The sequence below is a fragment of the Cynocephalus volans genome, chromosome 14 (assembly GCF_027409185.1).
Source record: "Cynocephalus volans isolate mCynVol1 chromosome 14, mCynVol1.pri, whole genome shotgun sequence".
NCBI classification, from domain to species: domain Eukaryota; kingdom Metazoa; phylum Chordata; class Mammalia; order Dermoptera; family Cynocephalidae; genus Cynocephalus; species Cynocephalus volans.
The window spans coordinates 51,850,860-51,875,064 of record NC_084473.1 but is presented as its reverse complement, the minus strand read 5'-3'; the positions used below and the strand labels follow the sequence as shown (position 1 = coordinate 51,875,064).

The 24,205-nt window shown below is 37.9% G+C and overlaps 1 protein-coding gene across 5 annotated transcripts in view; it reads left to right on the top strand.

Annotated features, from left to right (window-relative positions):
• Positions 1-1,341: 1,341 nt before the first annotated feature.
• CLHC1 (clathrin heavy chain linker domain containing 1) overlaps positions 1,342-24,205 on the top strand; it is a 60,351-nt gene continuing 37,487 nt past the window's right edge. Inside the window, exons 1-7 of one of the 5 annotated variants that reach the window (XM_063078811.1) lie at positions 1,342-1,518; positions 6,814-7,001; positions 17,781-17,914; positions 19,689-19,890; positions 20,010-20,122; positions 20,578-20,662; positions 22,790-22,896. In XM_063078811.1, coding sequence (XP_062934881.1) covers positions 1,342-1,518; positions 6,814-7,001; positions 17,781-17,914; positions 19,689-19,890; positions 20,010-20,122; positions 20,578-20,662; positions 22,790-22,896 — 1,006 coding nt within the window. Of the gene's footprint in view, positions 1,519-6,765; positions 7,002-17,780; positions 17,915-19,688; positions 19,891-20,009; positions 20,123-20,577; positions 20,663-22,789; positions 22,897-24,205 lie in introns of those variants that run through there. The other 4 variants (XM_063078810.1, XM_063078812.1, XM_063078813.1 and 1 more) reach the window with 4 other exon arrangements.

The window sequence follows — 24,205 nt, the reverse complement described above, 5'->3', positions numbered from 1 at the left end:
ACATTTATTCATTTCAGCGTTATTTATAATAGTGAAAATTTCAACAGTGATAGAATGGTTAAATAAATTATGGAATATCATACCATATAATACTATGTAATCTTTAGAAGTTATATTTTTAGGTTTTTTTGTTGTTGTTGTTTTTGTTGTTTTGGGGTTTTTTTTTTTTTTGGTGGCTGGCTGGTATGGGGAGAAGGTTATGTTTTTTGAAAACTATTTAACAACATGGAAAAAAATAGGATACAAAACTGAATATAGAGTTTTATCCCAATTTTTATAATTATAAGGACTGGAAGGAAATATACAAAATATTAAATAATGATTATTTTGGGGTGGTAGGATTCTGGATGCTCTTTGAGTTTTTTTCATTAATTTTCTTTGATTTTTATTTTCCAAATTTTATATCATGAGTATATATGAAGGGGTCTCCAAAAAGTTCATGGAAAGATTTGTAATATCTTTTAATTCCACTTTTCCATACTCTTTTTGAAGTACCTTTGTATTTCTGTAATTGGGGGAATACTTAAAACGTCTTGCCTTGCCAGACATTTTTAAGCAAGCCACGGGTTCTTTTTGATGTTAAAGTGAATAGATCTTAGGAACCAGCTTCTGTATCCAAATTCAGTTGAATAATGATTCCTTAGTAAAAGCACTGTAATGCTGCTACTTGAAAACTATACTTGGAAAGGAACTGTTATCTTTGACATCACTGATGGATGGATTTTAGCAGAAGTCCTGCTGATCTCCTACTTTTCAGTTAATACTTTCATATTAAAGATGAGAATTATAATAAAGTTTATCATAAACATAAATTATTTATAACTATTGTGTGCTGGATGATTGTGACTGGGCCAGATAGGCACTGGGATAGAGAAGTATTTGACCTCGTTTGTGTTATCAAGAGGCTTACAAACTGATTTCCTCACATGAAACAAATAAATACTAAAGCTTCTATTAGAAAGTGTTGAGTTTAACATAAGAAACCACGATTATATGATACATATGAGAGGAATTGTGTTTGATTAGTAAGAGAAGAGCTCTTAATTGACTGGTGTTTGGTATTTCTGTCCCACAGGTACAGCACATAACAGTAGAATAGCATAGACCTCTTAATTCATAGGTTAAATGATTATATCAGAAACAGATCTGTGGGAAGTTTTTCTTTTTTGAGATGAATATACATTTTTTACATCAATATTTGACTTATTTTTTTTAAAGCTTAAAAAGGTTTAGATTAATTGATGGTCTTTATTTCTTTCAGGTTTATCAAAATTATGGCTTTGTTGTAAAAGCAGGTCAAGATTTAACTTCTCTGGTGACCAAGTGTGCAGATTGTGACAAATGTCAGTCCAAGAAATAAATAAACATGCAGTTCTCCCTCCCATCATTAGAAGAAGTGACAAGGAATTTTTGGAAAGCATGCAGAGATACATAATTACAGAAACTGAAAGAGTGGGCTGTAATGAGGAAGGACCTGCTGATGAATATTACATCATATACCGAAATGTTTTTGATAAGGTATTATAATGTTCTTTAAGACAGTGAAGTTTTCATAAGGGTAGAAATGATCTATCTTGATGACTAATATTGCTACCTTAGTAACACCACTGCTTGTTTGACCACATTGCATTTGTCAATGTCGAGAAGTTCATCCAATTTTTCAGAAAGGGATAATGGGGAAAACGCAATGCTGGGATTTATATTACCTGACTGTTAATGAGTGTTTCAGTTATTTTAACTTAAGAGCAGGCTATCAACTTTTGATCGCCAACCTGGCTATGCCCCCTTTCATAGTCATTTTGACATTACCATTTGAAGGTATCATCTGATTTGTTAAGAACTGGGCTGCAAGCAGGAACCTGGTAACCTTGTTTTGGGTTTGTTTGTGGCATCTTTAAAGTCTTGGTTTAGATTTGATTTAGCATATTAAATCGAGACCCCTTGTAGACTAGAGGTCTAGATATGCATGGTGAACAAGGGGGTTTGACTGGACTTAATAATGGAAATATGGAAATCAGATTAGAAAATGCTCTGGTTTTATATAACATATTTGATTTTGCTTTTTAAAGTTTTAGGAATACCTATTTTTCCTTATAAACAATTGCAGTTTGCCCACTGATTCTAATTTTTTTACTTAGCTTTTTTTTTTTTTTTTTTTTTTTTTTAATAGATGACCGGTAAGGGGATCTCAACCCTTGGCTTGGTGTTCTCAGCACCACGCCCAGCCAGTGAGCAAACCGGCCATCCCTATACAGGATCCGAACCCGTGGCCTTGGTGTTATCAGCACCGCACTCTACCGAGTGAGCCACGGGCCGGCCCTACTTAGCTTTTTTTTACACACCCCACTCCAAAGATGCTCTGAAAGTAAAATAAGTGAAATCAACATCCTTTCCTCCTTGCCTAGAGAAAGTATTTACCCTAAGACTTCAGTAAACTATAAATAGCCACAGGCAAAATAGGAACTCAGTCTTTTGTTTAATTTCTAAACATTACACACTAAGAATCTTATTTCTCCTCTAAATAAAAACCTAGCGCCTCATTCTAAGGAAAAGTGAGCACAAAGTAGTGATTTGTACCTACCAGTGGAATTAAGAAAATTGATACGTATCCGTAAGAGTATAAAGTAAACAGTCTTTTCCTTTTAAGTCATCCAGAAAATCGATCTTTTAGAATTGGTATATTGGCGGATAAGCTTCATTTTATATTTCGTTATGATCAATGATATTGCTCTTGGCGTTTTAGTTATTAAAGAATGTATTGGATGAATATTTAAATAAAGGCAGTGTCTCAAATAGGTTTCATAAATATCAAGAGTCATGCTGAGACTCTTGTGTGAAATCAGTAAAGGAAAGTTATTATAATTGTGATGTGCTTATCTTTGCATGCCCAAATGCTAACATTTGAATTTTTCTTACATGAAAAGCTGTCTGCTTTAAATTAGTGTAGTTACAGTGAAGTCCTTTTGGAGGTGGTGTTAGTAAATTTAATTCTTACAGAAAATACATGGGGTTAAATAAAAAAAAAAAAAAAATCTACATCTATAGTCCATTTTCCTTTTCTCCCCACTCGCCAAGATTTCCATCTGGACTATTTGTACATTGTATAATTGTAAAGTGTACATTTGTACATTGTAAAGAATTCTATTCAGTACCAAGAGGGGATCTGAAATGGAAATCATTTGGTACTTAGAGAAACTTTTCTTCTTGCTTCTCAATAACAGATAATTTACCCTTTTCATTTTCGCATTATTCCAGGACAGTGATTTTTAGTGAACTGTTAATGACTGCCTTCTCTGATCTCCCTTCGCTCTTGGAAGGATCTAGTGAAGAGCGATGAAAGTGTCAACTTGCATCTCTGGGACTTGAAACCAGAGATAGATGTTTCGATCTGGAGAATCAATCTTGAATCAAAGCAAGGAAGGCCTGAGACTCATATGTCAGTAGCTGGGGGTAGATTAGAGTGAGCCAAGGGCCTAGTAAGCAAAGAAGAGAAATGGTGATTTATGTCAAATCTTTTTTTCTTTTTGAAGAAAAATTTTATTTTAAAGGTATGCTTGGTAAATGCATTCAACATATTTTAAAACAAATTTCAGTACTCACAAGAATGGGTTGAGAGGTCCTTGTCGAATACTTTTGTCGGCCTTGTCTTCTGGTTAGTTTTTTGTTTCTGTTTTTGTTTTCATTAAGTTTATTTATTTATTTATTTACATTCTATAATGTTGCAGAACAGTTGGGGGGAGGGGAAGGGGAAGAGGGAAGGAAATAGGGTGTGAGGAGGAGGAAGGAGGAGGGGTGGGGTTGAGGCCTGTGGCACCCCCGTCATTCCTGCATTCCTGGAAGGCCAGGGGGCTTCCAGCAGTGGCTTAGTAATTGCTGGGCTGGGTGCAGATGTCAGAGGAATGTGGCTGCAGCCATTGCTCTACCCCCTCCCTGGATTGAGAGCCCAGGGGACTTCCGGTCCTTCTAGGTGTTATAAGTGTTCTTTGGTGATGTGAGACCTTTAATAGTTAATATCAAACTTTGTCTCTGGTCTGTGGGTATTTCATTTTTTCTTTCAGTTCTGTGTTGGGTTATTTGCTGTTCCCAGCATTTAAACTCTGCACTGGAACTAATTTGTTGTCTTTTGCTTACTTCTAAAATGGGGGAACTTCCTGTGGGGACCAGTACTTGAGCTCTGTGGTTGAGCTAAATTGCTGCTTTGCTGCTGATTCCCTGGGGAGGGAATTTTGTGAGGCTCAGATTTTAATGGTTGACTTTATAGGTACTTCCAGCTTTCATGAGATCTGGTACACCTGGGTTGCATAGAAACTCTGGTCTGGGCTGAGTCTTTCAGCGAACTGCACCCACTACAATTCTGTATTCCTGACCAGTCTCTGAGTGGTTCTACACTGATTGGGGGGTAGATCAGCTGTCCTTGCTGTGTCCCAGTGTTCCCCTGGTGGACCAGTCTCCCCCACCACCCATGCTCCAAACCCTTCCCATGGGACGGGCCGTGCACTGGTCCCATGCAATGACTCACTGGCCTCTGAGTGGCTCCTTTTTTTCAGTTGTTTTGGCTCCTTGCTCCTATGTGGGTCCACAGGAACCCCATTAGTAGTCTTGCTGGCCTGGGGGCCACCAAGGCCCTCTTCTCCCCTGCAGCCTCCAAACAACTTCATCCAAAGGTCACAGCTGCGGCTTTTGCCGGTTGCTGCTCCATGCGCTCACCAGGGCCAGCCTTGAAGTGGCTGGGGCTTGAAATTGTGGGAGCGGTCCTTTCTTTCTTTCATCATGGCTTATCCCGCCTTCATGAACTCTGTAGGTCTCTCCTCCTCTTCCCCCGAGCTCTAGCAGCTCCAGCTTAGCTGTCATTGCTTTCTAATAGTTGTAAATTGGTTGATTTGTGGGAGAGAGTGATGCTGGGGGTGGTCTGTTCTGCCATCTTGAATGACTTGTCTGTATGTCAAATCTTAAATGACACTAAAAAAAAAAAAGAAAAAGGAAATGGGAGACTTATGGAGGCAGCTGGATTCTGGAAAGTGCTTGGTCTTTTGTGTTCCTAGTAGCATGTTGTACAGGTAGTTCAGATTCATACGGAGGAGCTGAGGTGGAATGGATACCCTTCCTCTTCTCTCTGATCTCTGCACCTGGTAAGTATTGCTGTGGTTTTCTTGAGTTTAGTGGAAGCATTAATACAGGGGTCACAAACTCGAATGCCTGCAGAGGGCAGGAAGGTAATATAAAAGAGTTAAGTGGGCTGGCTATAAGAGAATTAAAAATGAAGGTGACTGCGGTAGAATGAAGAACCAGCCTAATCTAAAGCTTCAGATATTACTGCCATTAAGGATTCCATGTTGGTAGACTTCTCAGAGTTTTTAAGAGAAGCTGAAAATATGGATTTTGGTGAAGTTTTATAAATTTTAAAATATTTTGTGGGTCAAGCAGAATTGCTAGCTGTATTCTACCTATGACGTGCAAGTTTGCATCCTCTATTTTAATGCATTTTCTGTGCATTCTTCGAGGTTTCCATATGTGTTCTTCTGAAGTCTGTTTCTTTTGACAAACAGATGTGGAAGCTGATCATGGTATCACTACAAGTCTATTATATACCCATTAATGTATCTGAGTTGTCTTGGATTGTTGGAGTGCATCACCAGGGCATGTGAAGTAGAGGATGGCCAGGAGCAGCAGGGTACTTAATTTGGAAGACCACAGATTGATGTCATCTCTCATATTAAAAGTTACTAATTTGGGTGGAAAGATAGTATGGTTATGTCAAAAAGACAACCAGTGTCTCTCGCTCAAATATCCTCTGCTGGTACTTGCCACTGATCAACAATCTCCTTATATAATTTCTTGATAGACCAGATATCTTTTTGGATAACTTTTTCTAGATATTGTTTTGCTAAAGAAAAGCAGTGAGGGGTACCCAGAGATGTAGCAGATGTAGGATAGAAATCATAATTTCAGCTTTCAGAGAAAATTATGGATTGATGACATCTATTCCCTATAGATATTAATCCCTTCTGAAATCCTCATGAGTAGAACTTGGAAACCACAACTTATTTATAACTTTTCTGTTTTTGTTGTTTAACTTATTTAAAAATGTTTCTTAATGATTTATTTTTGCCTGGGTAATGCATATCCAAGATTAACAAACTAAATAAACAAACAAACCAATAAAGGAGCGTGTATAAAGGAAAGTCAGGTCCTTCTTATCTCAGACCCTACATCTCCTTTCCTTCTCCCCTGGTACCCACTGTTTCTGTTTTCTTCTGTTATCCTTCCAGAGATGCTCGGTGCTTAAATATAATTGGAATGTGATGAGGGCTTTTTTTACAGTTGCAATTGACATCTTGGGAGTAGAAATGCAATAGGAATTGAGAGTATTGATCAGCCAGTAGGAACTGATAGATTAAAAAAATAGGGAGGTAAAGAAGACTAGGATTTTAAGGTCTAAATGAAGTCAGAGACTAGATTTTGAGAGAGTAAGATATGTAATTAAGATTCAGAGCCAGGAAAATTAGACATGTTATTCGTTTTAACTGACATCGTGTAATGTATATGTTCATACCAAGTAGAACAAAAATATGGACTTTTTCTCTCTCTTATATTTAAGCTCACAGTATCTACTGTAATGATCTACACAGAGCACATTATCAGTAAACATTGTCGTTAGTGCCCAGTCATGTTTGAATTTGCTGTAAAATTTTTAGATTTCTGGTTGCTAATCATGTTTCATTTAAAAAATAACCTACAATGCTATCTACGAGGCTTTTGATCCAGTCTCCTAGGAAAAATTTCAGTACCATAGGCAGAAAAATCTTATTTCAGGTAATAGAATATGTCAGTGCATACAAATCCATTCTTACTTCAATCAAAAAAGAATATGATGCCTTTATCGAGACAATTAAGAAAGGCCGAAGAACTGCATTTTATCTCCATGGAAAACTTAGAGTTTTGGCAGCAGAGCCCACAGCCTTGGTATATCACAGGAAAAGAAAAATCCAACTTGAAACAAAGTAAGTATATTAGTAACTAGCTCAAAAGGTGATAATTGCTACTTGATTATAATAACTAGCCAGTGTAACTAGCCAGTGATTCTTAGTCCTTTTGAATTTCAATTTTATTTTAAAGCCATGTTTTTCTTTTACTCTCTCCTGCCAACTTGAAATTACTGTACTTTTTACTTATTCAAGTAAAAAATATTAATTTTGTTTGAGATTTTATGATGCCTCTTATAGTTGGAGGCACATTGTAGTATTATAAATGAGGGATGCATGTAATTGCTCCAGATCATTTCTTGCATGGAAGATTTTTTTTTTTTTAAAGATGACCGGTAAGGGGATCTTAACCCTTGACTTGGTGTTATTAGCACTATGCTCTCCCAAGTGAGCTAACGGACCATCCATATACAGGGATCTGAACCTGTGGTCTTGGTGTTACCAGCACCACTCTCTCCCAAGTGAGCCACGGACTGGCCCTGGAAGATTTGCTAGTACAATTTCATAATTACTACCTGAATTAATCCTGTGATGCACAAAAGTAAGTAAGCTATTGGCAGAGAATAAAATGCTCACTCTTGTTGAGTTGTGTTATGTTTTCAGTATTATATTTGGTAAGTGATGGGTCAATTATTTTTATAGATAATTTCAAATCAACTTGGAAAATTATGCAAAGTTTGACCTCTGTTTTTGGTAATAGGGCTGGCTAGATGTTGGAATAGACCTTCCTCCTGGGGAAAAATGCTACATAAAAATTTTTTAAAAATCTTTCCAAAAACTGTCAAGATAGTAAGAGATTATCAGGGCAAAAACCTAACAGAAGACAAAAGAAGCAGAGCACTAAAGCTGCTTTGGCCCTGAGAACATTTATTACAACTAGTGACCATAAGTTTCAGTTTTTACTGTGCCGTGAGGGATGAAAGGCAAAGCCCAGAATCTGCCCAAGGGGTATAGTTTACTGGGAAACCCTCCCCATATAAAGCTAGGATTATAAATGGGTGCATTCTTCTTTTTTTTGACCAGTAAGGGGATTGCAACCCTCAGCACAGTGTGGCCTGCACCACGCTCAGCCAGTGAGCGCACCGGCCATTCCTATATAGGATCTGAACCCGCAGCCTCAGCGCTACCAGTGCCACACTCTCACGAGTGAGCCACGGGGGCCGGCCCAATGGCTGCATTCTAATAGGGTGAACCAGAGGTAAACTGCTCCACCCCTGAGGAAAACTGCCTTCTGGTCAGAAGACTACTGATGAGTATAAGACTTATTTTTGTGGCAATGAAATGTTCTAGAATTAAATAGTGTTGGTGGTTGCACAATTCTGTGAATATACCAAAATTCACTGAATTATACACTTTACAGGGTGAATTTTAAGGTATGTGAACGATTTTGCAATGAAGTTGTTATATGGAGGACAGAGTGAGAAGCTCTAAAAGAAAAGTGAATATGGGACAGAGACAATATTTGAAGAGATAATGGCTGAGAATTTTCTTTTTTTTTTTTTTTTGTCTTTTTCGTGACCGGCACTCAGCCAGTGAGTGCACCGGCCATTCCTATATAGGATCCGAACCCGCGGTGTGAGCGCCGCTGCACTCCCAGCACTGCTCCTGAGTGCGCCACGGGCTCGGCCCTGGCTGAGAATTTTCTAGAAACGGTGAAAGATACCAATTCACAGATTCAAGAAACTCAAAGTATCAAGCATGATAAATGCTAAGAGATACTCAAATAGATTCATTATAGTGAAGTTGTCAAAAATAAAGAGATCATAAAAGTAGCATAGAAAGGAGCAACAATTGGATGTCTTCTCATCCATTTGATAGCATGTATTGGAACGTAATTCCTTTTTATGGCCAAATAATACTCCATTGTATATATACCACATTTTGTTTATCTGTTCATCTGTTGATGGATAGTTGGGTTATTTCCACCTTTGGCTATTTTGAATAATGCTGCTGTAAACATTTATGTACAAGTATCTGCTTGAGTCTCTGCTTTCAATTCTTTTTAAAGTTTGTTTATTTTTAACGTATCTTTCTTCTATAAACACAAATTTATTTGGAATAAAGCCAAAAGATATTTTATTTCCACAGTCCTTCTTTCATAAATACTGCAAGCTCTTACTCTGACTGTCTGTAGTTACCAAGAACTCTATATAATAATCAGAAGCAAGGAGCACTTATCTACTGACAAACTGGTTTTTAATTTGCCCCAAACCCTGTGACATACATTGACAAAATTTCTCTCCCTGACAACTTTACTTAGGTTCCCCTGAACTCTTTTTCAAATAGGCCTGACTTTTGGACTTCCTATTCATCTCTACACTGTCCAATTTTTAGCAAGAATCCTATCAAGTAGGTTTTGCCAGAGTCCCTCACCTTTGATATCTCATCACTGCAGATATCTGATTAAATTCCTCATCCGCTACCATCCCCCAAGTGATGTCTGATTGTCCAGGCCTGCCGTTAGCAAGAATCCTGTGAGGTCAGTTTAGTGAAATATCTCCTTATCCCTGTTTCCTCTTAGTAATTTTCCATCCACTGATTCCCCCCACACACACTGCTCCTTGGGTGTACATTCCCCTTTCCCATGTTGTATTCAGAGTTAAACTCATTCTTTCTCCTCCACTGCAAAACCACATTGCATTGGTCCCTACACCAATTGCTATGGCCCCTCTTTTTTTTTTTTTTTTTTTTTTTTTTTTTTTAATTTATAAAAGAAAATGAAATTTATTGCTTACAGTTTCTGAGGCTGGGAAGTCCAAAGAATAGGGAACACATCTGATGAGAGCCTTAGTGGTAGTGAGAGTGCTGGCAGAGTATCACATTCTGAAAACGGCATAGCACAGAGAGAGATAGCTCCTCCTGCACTCTCCTTTTATTTTTTTTTTTTTTTTTTTTTTTTTTTTTTTTTTAAATTTTATTTTGTCGATATACATTGTAGCTGATTAATGCTCCCCATCACCAAAACCTCCCTCCCTTCTCCCTCCCCCCCTCCCCCCCAACCATGTCCTTTCTGTTTGTTTGTTGTATCAACTTCAAATAATTGTGGTTGTTATATCTTCTTACCCCCCCCCCCGTTTGTGTGTGTATGTGTGTATGTGTGTGTGTGAATTTATATATTAATTTTTAGCTCCCACCAATAAGTGAGAACATGTGGTATTTCTCTTTCTGTGCCTGACTTGTTTCACTTAATATAATTCTCTCGAGGTCCATCCATGTTGTTGCAAATGGCAGTATTTCATTCGTTTTTATAGCTGAGTAGTATTCCATTGTGTAGATGTACCACATTTTCCGTATCCACTCATCTGATGATGGGCATTTGGGCTGGTTCCAACTCTTGGCTATTGTAAAGAGTGCTGCGATGAACATTGGGGAACAGGTATACCTTCGACTTGATGATTTCCATTCCTCTGGGTATATTCCCAACAGTGGGATGGCTGGGTCGTATGGTAGATCTATTTGCAATTGTTTAAGGAACCTCCATACCATTTTCCATAGAGGCTGCACCATTTTGCAGTCCCACCAACAATGTATGAGAGTTCCTTTTTCTCCGCAGCCTCGCCAGCATTTATCGTTCATAGTCTTTTGGATTTTAGCCATCCTAACTGGGGTTAGATGGTATCTCAATGTGGTTTTGATTTGCATTTCCCGGATGCTGAGTGATGTTGAGCATTTTTTCATATGTCTGTTGGCCATTTGGATATCTTCCTTAGAGAAATGCCTACTTAGCTCTTTTGCCCATTTTTTAATTGGGTTGCTTGTTTTCTTCTTGTAAAGTTGTTTGAGTTCCTTATATATTCTGGATATTAATCCTTTGTCAGATGTATATTTTGCAAATATTTTCTCCCACTCTGTTGGTTGTCTTTTAACTCTTTTAATTGTTTCTTTTGCTGTGCAGAAGCTTTTTAGTTTGATATAATCCCATTTGTTTATTTTTCCTTTGGTTGCCCGTGCTTTTGGGGTCGTATTCATGAAGTCTGTGCCCAGTCCTATTTCCTGAAGTGTTTCCCCTATGTTTTCTTTAAGAAGTTTTATTGTCTCAGGGTGTATATTTAAATCCTTAATCCATTTTGAGTTGATTTTAGTATATGGTGAGAGGTATGGATCTAGTTTCATTCTCCTGCATAACGATATCCAGTTATCTCAGCACCACTTGCTGAAGAGGCAGTCCCTTCCCCAGTGAATAGGCTTGGTGCCTTTGTCAAAGATCAGATGGCAGTAAGTGTGAGGGTTGATTTCTGGATTCTCTATTCTATTCCATTGGTCAGTGTGTCTGTTTTTATGCCAGTACCATACTGTTTTGGTTATTATAGCTTTGTAGTATAGCTTAAAGTCAGGTAGTGTTATGCCTCCAGCTTTATTTTTTTTGCTGAGCATTGCTTTGGCTATTCGTGGTCTTTTATTGTTCCATATAAATGTCTGAATAGTTTTTTCCATTTCTGAGAAAAATGTCTTTGGAATTTTGATGGGGATTGCATTGAATTTGTATATCACTTTGGGTAGTATGGACATTTTCACTATGTTGATTCTTCCAATCCAAGAGCATGGGATATCTTTCCATCTTCTTGTATCCTCTCTAATTTCTCTCAGCAGTGGTTTGTAGTTCTCATTATAGAGATTTTTCACCTCCTTGGTTAACTCAATTCCTAAGTATTTTATTTTTTTGGTGGCTATTGTAAATGGGCAGGCTTTCTTGATTTCTCCTTCTGCATGTTCACTATTGGAGAAAAGAAATGCTACTGATTTTTGTGTGTTGATTTTGTATCCTGCTACTGTGCTGAAATCATTTATCAATTCCAAGAGTTTTTTTGTAGAGGTTTTAGGCTGTTCGATATATAGGATCATGTCATCTGCAAACAGGGACAGTTTGACTTCATCTTTTCCAATCTGGATGCCCTTTATTTCCTTCTCTTCTCTGATTGCTCTGGCTAGTACTTCCAACACTATGTTGAATAGGAGTGGTGAGAGTGGGCATCCTTGTCTAGTGCCTGTTCTTAAAGGAAAAGCTTTCAGCTTTTCCCCATTCAGGATGATATTGGCAGTGAGTTTGGCATATATGGCTTTAATTATGTTGAGATACTTTCCCTCTATACCTAACTTATAGAGGGTCTTTGTCATGAATGAGTGCTGAACTTTATCAAATGCTTTTTCAGCATCTATAGAGATGATCATATGGTCCTTGTGTTTGAGTTTATTAATATGGTGTATCACATTTATTGATTTGCGTATGTTGAACCAACCTTGCATCCCTGGGATGAATCCCACTTGATCGTGATGAATAATTTTTCGTATGTGTTGCTGTATTCTGTTTGCTAGTATTTTAGTGAGGATTTTTGCATCTATATTCATCAAGGATATCGGCCTGTAGTTTTCTTTTTTGGTTATATCTTTACCTGGTTTTGGTATCAGGATGATGTTTGCTTCATAGAATGAGTTTGGGAGATTTGCGTCCGTTTCAATCTTTTGGAATAGTTTGTAAAGAATCGGTGTCAATTCCTCTTTGAATGTTTGGTAAAATTCTGCTGTGAATCCATCTGGTCCTGGGCTTTTCTTTGTTGGGAGCCTTCTGATAACAGCTTCAATCTCCTTTATTGTTATTGGTCTGTTCAAATTTTCTACGTCTTCACGGTTCAGTTTTGGGAGCTTGTGTGTGTCCAGAAATTTATCCATTTCCTCCAGATTTTCAAATTTGTTGGCGTATAGTTGTTTATAGTAGTCTCGAATGATTCCTTGTATTTCAGATGAATCAGTTGTAATATCGCCTTTTTCATTTCTAATTTTTGTTATTTGAGTCTTCTCTCTTCTTTTTTTTGTTAGCCATGCTAATGGTTTGTCAATTTTATTTATCTTTTCAAAAAACCAACTTTTTGATTCGTTGATCTTTTGAATTGTTTTTTGGTTTTCAATTTCATTCAGTTCTGCTCTGATCTTAATGATTTCTTTCCGTCTGCTAACTTTAGGATTGGATTGTTCTTGTTTTTCTAGTTCTTTAAGGTGAAGTGTTAGGTTGTTCACTTGCCATCTTTCCATTCTTCTGAAGTGAGCATTTAATGCAATAAATTTTCCCCTCAATACTGCTTTTGCAGTATCCCACAGGTTTTGGTATGATGTATCATTGTTTTCATTAGTTTCAATAAACTTTTTGATTTCCTGCTTGATTTCTTCTTGGACCCATATGTCATTAAGTAGAATGCTGTTTAATTTCCATGTGTTTGTATAGTTTCCAGAGTTTTGTTTGTTATTAATTTCTAGTTTTAATCCATTGTGGTCTGAGAAGATACATGGGATAATTCCAATTTTTTTGAATTTATTGAGACTTGATTTGTGACCTAATATGTGATCTATCTTGGAGAATGATCCATGTGCTGATGAGAAGAATGAATATTCTGAGGTTGTTGGGTGGAATGTTCTGTAGATATCTGCCAATTCCAATTGGTCTAGAGTCTTGTTTAGATCTTGTGTTTCTCTACTGATTCTTTGCCTAGATGATCTGTCTAATATTGACAGTGGGGTGTTCAGGTCCCCTGCTATTATGGTATTAGTGTCTATTTCCTTCTTTAGGTCTAATAGAGTTTGTTTTATAAATCTGGCTGCTCCAACATTGGGTGCGTACATATTTATGATTGTTATGTCTTCTTGATGGATCAGTCCTTTTATCATTAAGTAGTGTCCCTCATTGTCTCTTTTTATGGTTTTTAGTTTAAAGTCTATTTTGTCAGATATAAGAATAGCCACTCCAGCTCGTTTTTCTTTTCTGTTTGCATGGTAAATCTTTTTCCATCCTTTTACTCTTAGTCTGTGTGAATCTTTATGGGTGAGGTGGGTCTCTTGTAGGCAGCATATAGTTGGGTCCTGCTTTTTGATCCAGTCAGCCAGTCTGTGTCTTTTAATTGGGGAATTTAAGCCTTTAACATTAAGAGTTGTTATTGAAAGGTGTTGATTTATTCCTAGCATTTTATTGGTTGTTTGGTTGTCTTAGGTGTCTTTTGTTCCTTGCTTTCTGATTTACTGTTTGGTTTCTTTGTTTGTTGGTTCCTTAGGTTGTAGATAGTGTTTTTGTTAGCTTGTTTTCTCTTCATGAATGCCATTTTTATTGTACTAGCGGGTTTAGATTTTTCTTAGGTTTTTATGGCAGTGGTAGTTATTTTTCAGGAACCAAACCCAGTACTCCCTTGAGGATTTCTTGTAAGGGTGGTCTTGTGGTAGTGAACTCCCGCAGTTTTTGTTTGTCTGAGAAATATACTATTTGCCCCTCATTTCGGAAGGATAGCCTTGCAGGGTAGAGTATTCTTGGCTGGCAATCTTTGTCTTTTAGTATTTTGAAAATATCATCCCATTCCTTTCTAGCTTTTAGGGTTTGTGATGAAAAGTCTGATGTTAACCTGATTGGGGCTCCCTTATAGGTGATTTGACGCTTCTCTCTTGCAGCTTTTAAGATTCTCTCTTTGTCTCTGAGTTTTGCCAATTTGACTATGACATGTCTTGGAGAAGGCCTTTTTGGGTTGAATACGTTTGGAGATCGTTGAGCTTCCTGGATCTGAAGATCTGTGATTTTTCCTATACCTGGGAAGTTTTCTGCCACTATTTTGTTGAATATGTTTTCAATGGAATCTCCATTTTCCTCCCCTTCTGGAATACCCATGACTCGGATATTTGAGCGCTTGAGGTTGTCTGATATCTCTCTCAGATTTTCTTCCATGTCCTTGATTCTTTTTTCTTTCTTTTTGTCTGCTTGTGTTATTTCAAACAGCCCATCTTCAAGTTCAGAGGTTCTCTCTTCAACTTCGACAAGCCTGCTGGTTAAACTCTCCGTTTTGTTTTTTATTTCGCTGAATAACTTCTTCAGTTCAGCAAGTTCTGCTACATTTTTTTTCAGGACATTGATTTCCTTGTATATTTCCTCTTTCAGATCCTGTATACTTTTCCTCATTTCATCATGATGTCTAGCTGAGTTTTCTTGTATCTCATTCAGTTTCCTTAGAATTATCACTCGAAATTCCTTATCAGTTATTTCAAGGGCTTCTTGTTCTATAGGATCTAGAGTATGAGATTTATTAACTTTTGGTGGTGTACTTTCTTGATTTTTTGTATTTCTGGTGTCTTTTTTTTGGTGTTTATTCATTGTGGCAGGGGGTTTCACAGTCCACCGGTTTAAGACTAATGACTAACTAGGATGTTGCTGTGGTTGCCAATTTGGTATGGCTCCCGCCGTGACTGCTCAGTTGGCCTCTAGTGTCTTGTGTGTGTGGTTGCCTCGGGTCTTGGGCTTCTCTGGGGATCCACCTTTCTGGTCAGCTTGTACTCTGCTGGGCTGGTGGATCACGTACCACAGGGTGTGTGATCTCTGTTGAGCTTTCACTTTCTGTACAGGACTTCTCCCCGTTCAGTGTGCTCTGGCCCAGGCTGTTAGATCGTGCAGTGGCGACCCCACCGGGTGTGTGGTTTCTGTCGAGTCTCCGCCTCCCTGGCCGCACGTCTCCCCCCTCTGTGCACACTGTGCTGGGTTGGGGCGTGTCTTCTGCACCCCTCGTCTATCAGCTGGGCCTTCAAGACCCTGCTCAGCACCGCCTTGCCCAGGAAGTCTACCAGGTTTCTGCTAGGCACAGACGACCAGTCTCTCTGGGTGCCTTTGTAGCACTGTGTAGATCTTTCTCGGGTCTTGTTCACCTTTGTATCCCCCCGGTATAAACCGAGTCTAGTGCCCGCCTGCAGCCTGCTCTCCGGCAGGTTCAAGCAGACCTGGGAACTCTCCTACCACACTATTCCCAACCAGAAATTCGTTAGGCTTTTTTCCAAACTGGTGGTCGCAGAGATGGTATCTGCCTCCCAGTAACAGGAAGTTTACCGGGGCCGGAGTCCAGGGTGTGGTGGAGTGACAGTCGGCCCGCCCGTACTTCCTAGCCCTCCCAAAACTGGTCGGGACGCCCCACACCCCCAGCCCTGCCAGAGAACCGTGGAGGGAGTGGGAGAGGAGGTCGGCCCGCAGGGTCCGGAAAGCCCTGCGCCAGGCCAAGCAAATGGGCTCAGTGATGGCCGAGCAGTGCGGAGCTGCCCGCACCTGGGAAAATGGAGGCAGCACCGGGGCAATGAGTGGCCTGGTGGTGCAGGCGGGGAGCCGCGTGGGCATCCACCCCCCGAACAGAGCTTTGCCAGGGATCACTCACAGTGCTGTGCCAGGTCGGGCGCTCGCTCTGTCTCTGGTTTGTTGCCTTCCGTGTTCTCGGCGCTGCCGCCTCGGGCTGTTCAGTCGCGGCGCCGCTCGGGCGCTCCCAGGAGTCTTCTTTAATGCCGGCCTGAAACCTCGAATCCTGGATAGGGCAGCTGGCCTCCTTCAGTGCGGCCCCAGCCTCCGGGATCCTGGCTGCATCCACAGCAGCCCTGGCGCCGTGTTCCCTGTTTCAAGACTCGCTTTTGCAGCTAAGAATCAGTTCTTTTCCTGCTCCACACTTCAAAGCTGTTGCCTGTAAATGAGGCAGCCTCTCCTGCCGGGGGCAAAGTGGCGTTGAGCCCCCACGACCGGCCAGCAGCAGCAGTCCTCCCTTAAGAGATGGCCAGAGAAAGGTCCACAAGTTTCCCGGCTGCCTGAGGCCCAGTTGCCACCTTTTCCACCTCAGCTACTCCGCGCCAGCCGCCGCAGCCGCCGCCATCTTGAAACTCTGCCTATGGCCCCTCTTGAATAAAGTCTTCCTTACTGTGTTTAACAAGTGTCATGAATAATTTTTTTCTGTAGCAGTATCTTATTTATTTTAATCTGTTATTTCTCCCATGGGCTAACATAACTAGGAAGTAAACTTCAAATAATGCTTAAAAGAAGTTTATACTACTTTTTGATCTTTCAGATCTCCACTTCTGGATGAACTCAGTTTTATCTCAGAGAAGTGCTATCCTTCCTCTAGCTCTAAGATCAAAATTGTTGTAAGAGGCTGAATAATGCCCCTCAAAGGTAGCTGGTCCTAATCCTTGTAACCTGTAGATTTCAAATCCTCAAATTAAGGATTTGAGATAGGGAGATTATCCAGGTGGGTCCTAAATACAGTTACAAGTGTTCTTATAAGAGGAAGCAGAGGGAGCTTTGACACAGGTGGAGGAGAAGGCAAAGGCACTGTGACCTTGATGGAAGAGACTGAAGTGAGTCAGCCATAGACCGCAGCCCCCACAGGCTGGAAGAAGCAAAGAACAAATTCTGAAGGAAGCACTGCCCTGACAACACTTGGATTTTGGTCCGGTGATACTGACTTTGGATTTTTGGACTCCAGAACTATGAGAGAATAAATCTCTGTTGTGATTTTTTTCTTTCTTTCTTTCTGGAGGCTGGCCAGTAAGGGGATCCAAACCCTTGGCCTTGGTGTTATCAGCACCATACTCTTCCAAGTGAGCTAGCTGGCCATCCGTTAATTTCAGTTGTTTTAAGTCACCACGTTTGTGGTAATCTGTTATGACACCAAAGGAAACTAATACAATTACTCACAAAAATAATTTTTAAATTGCAAAAGTACTTTTCCACGAAAAGAAATAGACAGTATTTTGTGGTCAGATTATGAATTTCATGGCACTTATGAATTTCCAGTAAGGTTAAGAATCATAGTAAGTATGAGATTTTATTGATGCTCTGAAAGAAAATTTTTCTTCATTTGTGAGGTAAACTCTTTCAGGGCATTGTTTTTTCAAGTTCCTCCTAGTTCATATTGGTTCAAAATGAAAATTAGCCAAAATAATTATTTAACTTGTTTTACTTTAAATCTTATGATTCAAGAATTAAATTAGCTGAAAGATGCATAAGAAAGCCTTTCTGTTTTTCAGAATGAGGATTATTGAAAATAATTCCTTGAAGATTCGATTGCAGATAGATCAAATGAAAAAGCTTAGGGCAGAGTATGACACAAAAGAAGTAAAATATTGTACTTTCTCCAAAGATCCTTCAAAACCTATTCCAGGTACTGTATTTTGTCTAAAATATTTGAGAGAAATCCCAACTGTTTCCTCTTATTACCTGTTACACAAATTAATATAAACATGCTGAAATGTGTGCATCTTCCAAGTGTTTGTTGTTCAAACAACTTTAGTCAGGACTCTAAGTAGATACAAGGAAATGAGAAAACTTTAAACAGCACTAAAAGATTAAAAGAATTTCTGTCTGGCTGGGTTATATAAAGTATAATGCTTTGGCTCTTAAAGTGTGGTTGCTGCACCAACATCAGCATCACCTGGGAACCTGACAGAAATGCAAATTCTTAAGCCCCACCACAGACTTTCTGTGTCAGAAACTCAATGGGTGGAGTTCAGCAGTCTGTTTGAACAAGTTTTCCAGGTTATTCTGATGCTCTCTGCAGTTTGAGAACCACTGATATGTAATATATGGAAAAACTGTAGGGTATTGAGTTATGTTGTATATCGATGATTCACGTCGATGTCAGCATTCACTGTTTCCACATTGTCAGTATAATACTGTTGCCATATTTTAAGAAATTGGAGTATATCCTGGAATTAATTCTGGATGTTGATGGGTTTGTATGATGAATAGATAAAGGAATTGCAAATATTCATACTGGAGAAAAGAAAGACCTTGAGAATAGACAACAGTATCCAAAAATTTTAAGGATTTTGGTTAGTGTTTATCCAGGGGCAGAATCAACATGTGAAAATTTTAGGAAACCTGGGCCCGCCCGTGGCTCACTCGGTAGAGTGTGGTGCTGATAACACCAAGGCCACGGGTTCGGATCCTATATAGGGATGGCCGGTTTGCTCACTGGCTGAGCGTGGTGCTGACAACACCAAGCCAAGGGTTGAGATCCCCTTACCGGTCATCTTTTATAAAAAAAAAAAAAAAAAAAAATTTAGGAAACCAGATTTGGTCACATGGAAGAAGCTATGTCTTGCGGTAATGAGCTACTCCATACTAGAGGATTTCAGCTGAGGTTGAATGATCATCTTGTGTTTGGTGGAAGTAGGGATTAGATTCATTTCCAAATATAAAATTGTGACTAACAAACTACAAATGAAATACATTTGAATATGTACAGACTGACAAATGGAGTAAGTGCTGAGAAGATTCAGGGTAAGGGAATGATTAAAATTGAGTAGGATTAATACAGAGATTTCTGAAGGAGCAGAATTTTGAGATATATTTTAAAGTCAACAGTTGGCCCAAATGAGAAAGGAAGACATTTGAAGTATGTGAGAGTGAGAGAGAGAGTGTATGTGTTATGAACAATAAATAGAGGGAACAGTGACAGAGGGAGAGAAGACAAGATTTGTCAGGTGTTTATAAGTTTTGTGTTGGAAAAGAAGAAACTGATTACCCTGGGGTTAGCTATAGTAGAGTAATGGGAGGTTTGGTTAGAGAGAAATCCATTGACAAAATCCTAAGTTGTTAGGCAGAGGCTGTTGGTATACTGAGTAACAATGATAGTTAGGGGTTTTCAGAGTTTGGTGATGAGGTCATTAAAATTTTTTTTTTTCAGATGCTAAGGTGTGTATGTTCTCAGAACAATCAATTTTCACTGAATCTTCATTGATGATGTTTAGAACTGCTAGCCAATTAAAATTTTATGCTGATTTTATGTTCAGTAAGCTACAAGTACGTGCTACCATTTCTGAATTATTTCTTAACATAGCGATCTATCTGACTCATCTTGCTAAGATTTGCTGTTTGAGCACAAGAGTCACGCACATAGCTTGGCCTATTTGATTTGTTCCCTTTAACCTTAGGCATGACTCTCCAGGAATCTGTCAATCTAAACGCTCTCACTAAATACATGAAACATCTTGAAGATAAATACGCAGAAATTAAACAAGCTATTTCAATAAACTATGTACCAGCTCAGAGGAAGGCTGATTTAGATGAGGAAATGATTGTGGTGTTAAAACGGCTAGATGTAGCTGAACATAGGAACAAAGAGTTACAGTTTCGGTATGCAAGTTGATTACATATTTTTAAAGTTTTAAGCTTTTATTTATGTTTATTCTAATATTCCACCATTTGATTTTAGGTTCAGTATGTTGATTTTTTTTTTTTTTTTATCTTTATAGTCATCAAAGACTGCAGATTATTTCACATGCACTTACTTCATGGGTAAAATCTGATATGAGCAGCTCATTTCAAGACCTCGTGGAGCAAATTCAGAAAACCAAGGATTTACATGGTAGTTTATCTGTATTTTTTATTTAGCACAAATAATGGAAGACATTTTTTCTCCAGAAATCTATGGAGTGGAGTTTTCCTATGCAGAGTTTAAAGAAAGCAAAAATATACTTACTTCTGTTAGTTCTCTGTTACCCTATGGGTTTCTTCCTTCAACAGCTGACAGATAATTGGTAAAGAATAGACATGGGGAGTCAAAGAGAGAATACCTGGAAATGTACCTGAAAATAAGAAAAGATACAGGGCGGTCACTCAGTTTGGGAAGAGATTGATGATGTTAGAAACGATGGCAACAAGTTGTTGGTATTAAACATATATCTTTATTATTTTTGTGTATATTTTTAAAATTTTTATTTTCAATTGACACATATTAGTTGTACGTATATGGGGTACAGTGTGATATTTGAACATGTATACAATGTGTAAGGATCATCAATTTACTTTTGATATTTGCAGGTGATGAAGGTATTGTTGAGGAACTACTTGAAGATGATCCAAGCAAGGCAAAAGAAGCTGAAATTATGCTTTACTACATTGAAAGGCAAATATTTTAAAAACTTTGATTTTCCATGTTAAAATGAGCATATTTACCATTTATTTAGTATCTTGATGAACCATAGTCTCTAACTTTTGTGTCTTTAAAATTCTATTCTGGTAGACAAATTAGAAAATAAACTAAAAAATTTTTTTCATAAATTCTTTGTGGAAAAATTATTAGATTGGGAGTCTAGGAGTTTTTAAGAGGAGATTAGAGGATTGTAATGTTGATTTAAGTTTTATTTATATTTTTCTTGCATCCACTAGCCATCAACTTGATGTTACAAAATGTTGAGAATGTCTTCTTGATTCAGATTATCCTAGATATTTCAGTCCTTTTTTCCTCATTATTTTCATTCTATGATACATTAGGAAGGCATATTTCTAATACTTAAGTTACAATATTTAATATAGGCTTAAAGATATCTAAGACTATATTCTTTAAGAAGTTAATTCATAGACTATGAGGCCAATGCCTAATGACCATATGTAATATTCCTAGTTTTATATGTTAAGTGGTTTTCAAATGTTGATTTTCTTGTTAATATAGTACAAAGAAGGCTGAGCCCATGGCACACTCGGAAGAGTGCGGTGCTGGGAGCGCAGCGACGCTCCCGCGGCGGGTTCGGATCCTATATAGGAATGGCCGGTGCACTCACTGGCTGAGTGCCGGTCACGAAAAAGACCAAAAAAAAAAAAAAAAAATGTATATATATATATATAGCACAAAGAATGAAGTAAAGATAATTTTGGGGGAGCACCAAAACTTGTGTTATTTCTTTACACTGGATACTTATCTAATTCTACCACCTTTTATATGAGACCTAGAAACGGCACTGATCATAATCCTGAAAGACAAAATCTCCAAAGCCAGAATTCCAAATGCTAAAATTCTGGAAGCTGAATTCCAGTGAAAGAATTTATGCTTTTTTTTCAATTTTGACTCCACAAAGGTGCATTATCACAATGTTGACTTTGTGTGTAAGCATTGTGCATATATGTACATTGAAACTTCCTCAAAAAATGAAGAGATGTCCTTTTTATACATCTACATTTGTGAAAAATTAAATTTCTCAAGATCTCAGCTCTTGGGGCAACTGCATATGTGGTGGTTACCCATCACAGTTTTTAGTGATGGAGACAAAAGACTTAGGTATTTCAGATGACCACAGTTATAAAGCTAGGTGCACACAATTACCAGCCGTAGTGATGTGCATTTATACATTTTGCTTTTTGACCTATTTCTTTATGAATACAGTTCGTCTGTTCATAACTGTTAGACCTGTGTGACTGTTGTTAGTATACCTGAGTGTTTATGCTTGCAAAAATATGTATGTTATCACTGACTATTTTATGTGTAAAGTGACCTATGAGGTGTTTTGTCATATTTTTATATGTTTCTACAATGAATCTCCTGTTAAAAGTGTAAATAAATGTCTTTTAAAGAATTTTTAAAATTATTTTTTCCAGAATTATATTTTGGGGATTTCAATCTTTCAGGATTGTGATTTTGGGGATTTTAGACTTTAGGGATTTGATTCTTTCAGAATTTCAACATTTGGGATTATGGCATTTGGGATTGTGTCTTTCAGGATTATGGCCCAAATCCCTGTAGGCTGAGCTTCTAAGCAAATTGCCCTCCTTTCTTCTGATGCCTCCTTTCATTTGGAGATGATATGAAAGAAAAAAATCTGAGTTCATTGTAAATTCACTTCAAGTTCTTTCTTTCAATTCTTTATGGCTTGCTGTTAAGTACTATAGAAATAAGGTACAGGATCAGGTTCAAAGTCAGCTGGCAGATAGGAGTTTTAAGTTGAGGCTGGCTGGTTGGCTCAGTTGGTTAGACCACAGTATTGATAACACCAAGGTCAAGGGTTTAGATCCCCTTACTGGCCAGCCGCAAAACAAACAAACAAAAAAGTTGTATTTTTGACTTAAAGAAAACAACAGAATAGTAGAAAAAGAATGGAAAGAAAATCTTACAGAGTGAATGAATCTTGTAATAGTTTATTGAATTGCTTTTTATTTTTTCTGTATTATTATGTAACTGTATTAGTCTGTATTGACATTTCTAATCAGTTTTCTTTTTTTGTGTACTATTATAATGCATTATAAAATGCAATGGGTGTAGGTTCAATGAATTAATCTCGCATGGTGAATATGAAAAGGCAGCTTATTTTGCAGCAAACAGTCCTAGAAGAATTCTTAGAAACATTGATACAATGAATAAATTTAAGGGTAAGCATTTCTCCCTGAACGTTATTTAGGTATGCAAATTATACTTTTTTCTCCCCTGTTAGAGTGGAAAGAATATTAAACTGGGACACCAAAGATCTAGGCACCAGCCCTATTTCTACCATTTACTCAGTTTCCTTAGCTGTACCATTAAGGGGATTGATTAGATTTTCTAAATTAAATTATGAAATATTTCAAATATATGGAAAAGTATGGAGAAACATATTAACACTCATGTAGTGATTATGAAGATTTAATAAATGCCAGTATTTTGTCAAATTTGCTCCACATCCTTTTGTTTTTGTTTTTGGCAGCTGGCCAGAAGGGATCTGAACCCTTGACATTGGTGTTACCAGCACCATGCTCTAACTAAGTGAGTTAATCAACCAGCCCTCCACATCCTTTTAAAAAACAACTTTCTAGTGCTGGTCAGTTAGCTCACTTGGGAGATCATGGTGCTGGTAATACCAAGATCGTAAGTTCAGATCCCCATACCAGCCAGCTGTCAAAAAATAAAATAAATAAATAACAGCTTTCTTGTGGTAAATTGATATACATAAAACAAATTGTACAAATTTAAAGTATCTAATTTGTTAAGTTTGAACATATGTCTACACCCACGAGGTCATCACCCAAAACTTCCTTCATGCCCCTCAGTAATCGCTCTCTTCCCCGTACTCCCACCCCTATTCTTCCCAAGCCTCTTCTACTGGTCCTGAGACAATCACTAGTCTGCTTTCAGTCCCCATAGATTACTTTGCATTTTCTAAAATTTCATATAAATAGAATCATGCAGTAGGTTTTTTTTTTTTCTTTGACTGACTTCTTGCATTCAGCGTAATTATTTTGAAATTCATGTTGTTGGATCAATAGTTCATTCCTTTTTATTGGTGAGTAGTGTTCCATTTTACGAATATAAGTCTTTTCATCAAATATATGATTTGCAAATATTTTCTCCCAGTCTGTGGCTTGTCTTTTCATTTTCTTAACAGTATCTTTCTTTTTCTTTAAATTTTATTTTATTTTGTTTTTGTTTTGTTTTGTTTTCTGGTGGCTGGCCAGTATGGGGATTCGAACTCTTAACAGTATCTTTCTAAGAGTAGAAGTTTTTAACTTTGTTGAAGTCCAATTTGTGAATATTTTATTTTATAGATTGTGATTTTAGTGTCGTACCTAAGAAACCTGTGCCAAATCCAACAAGATTTTTTTCCTCAGAATTTTATTGTTTTAGGTTTACATTAGGTCTGTGATCCATTTTGAATTAATTTTTATATATGGTGTGATATATATATAGATCAAAGTTTATTTTTTT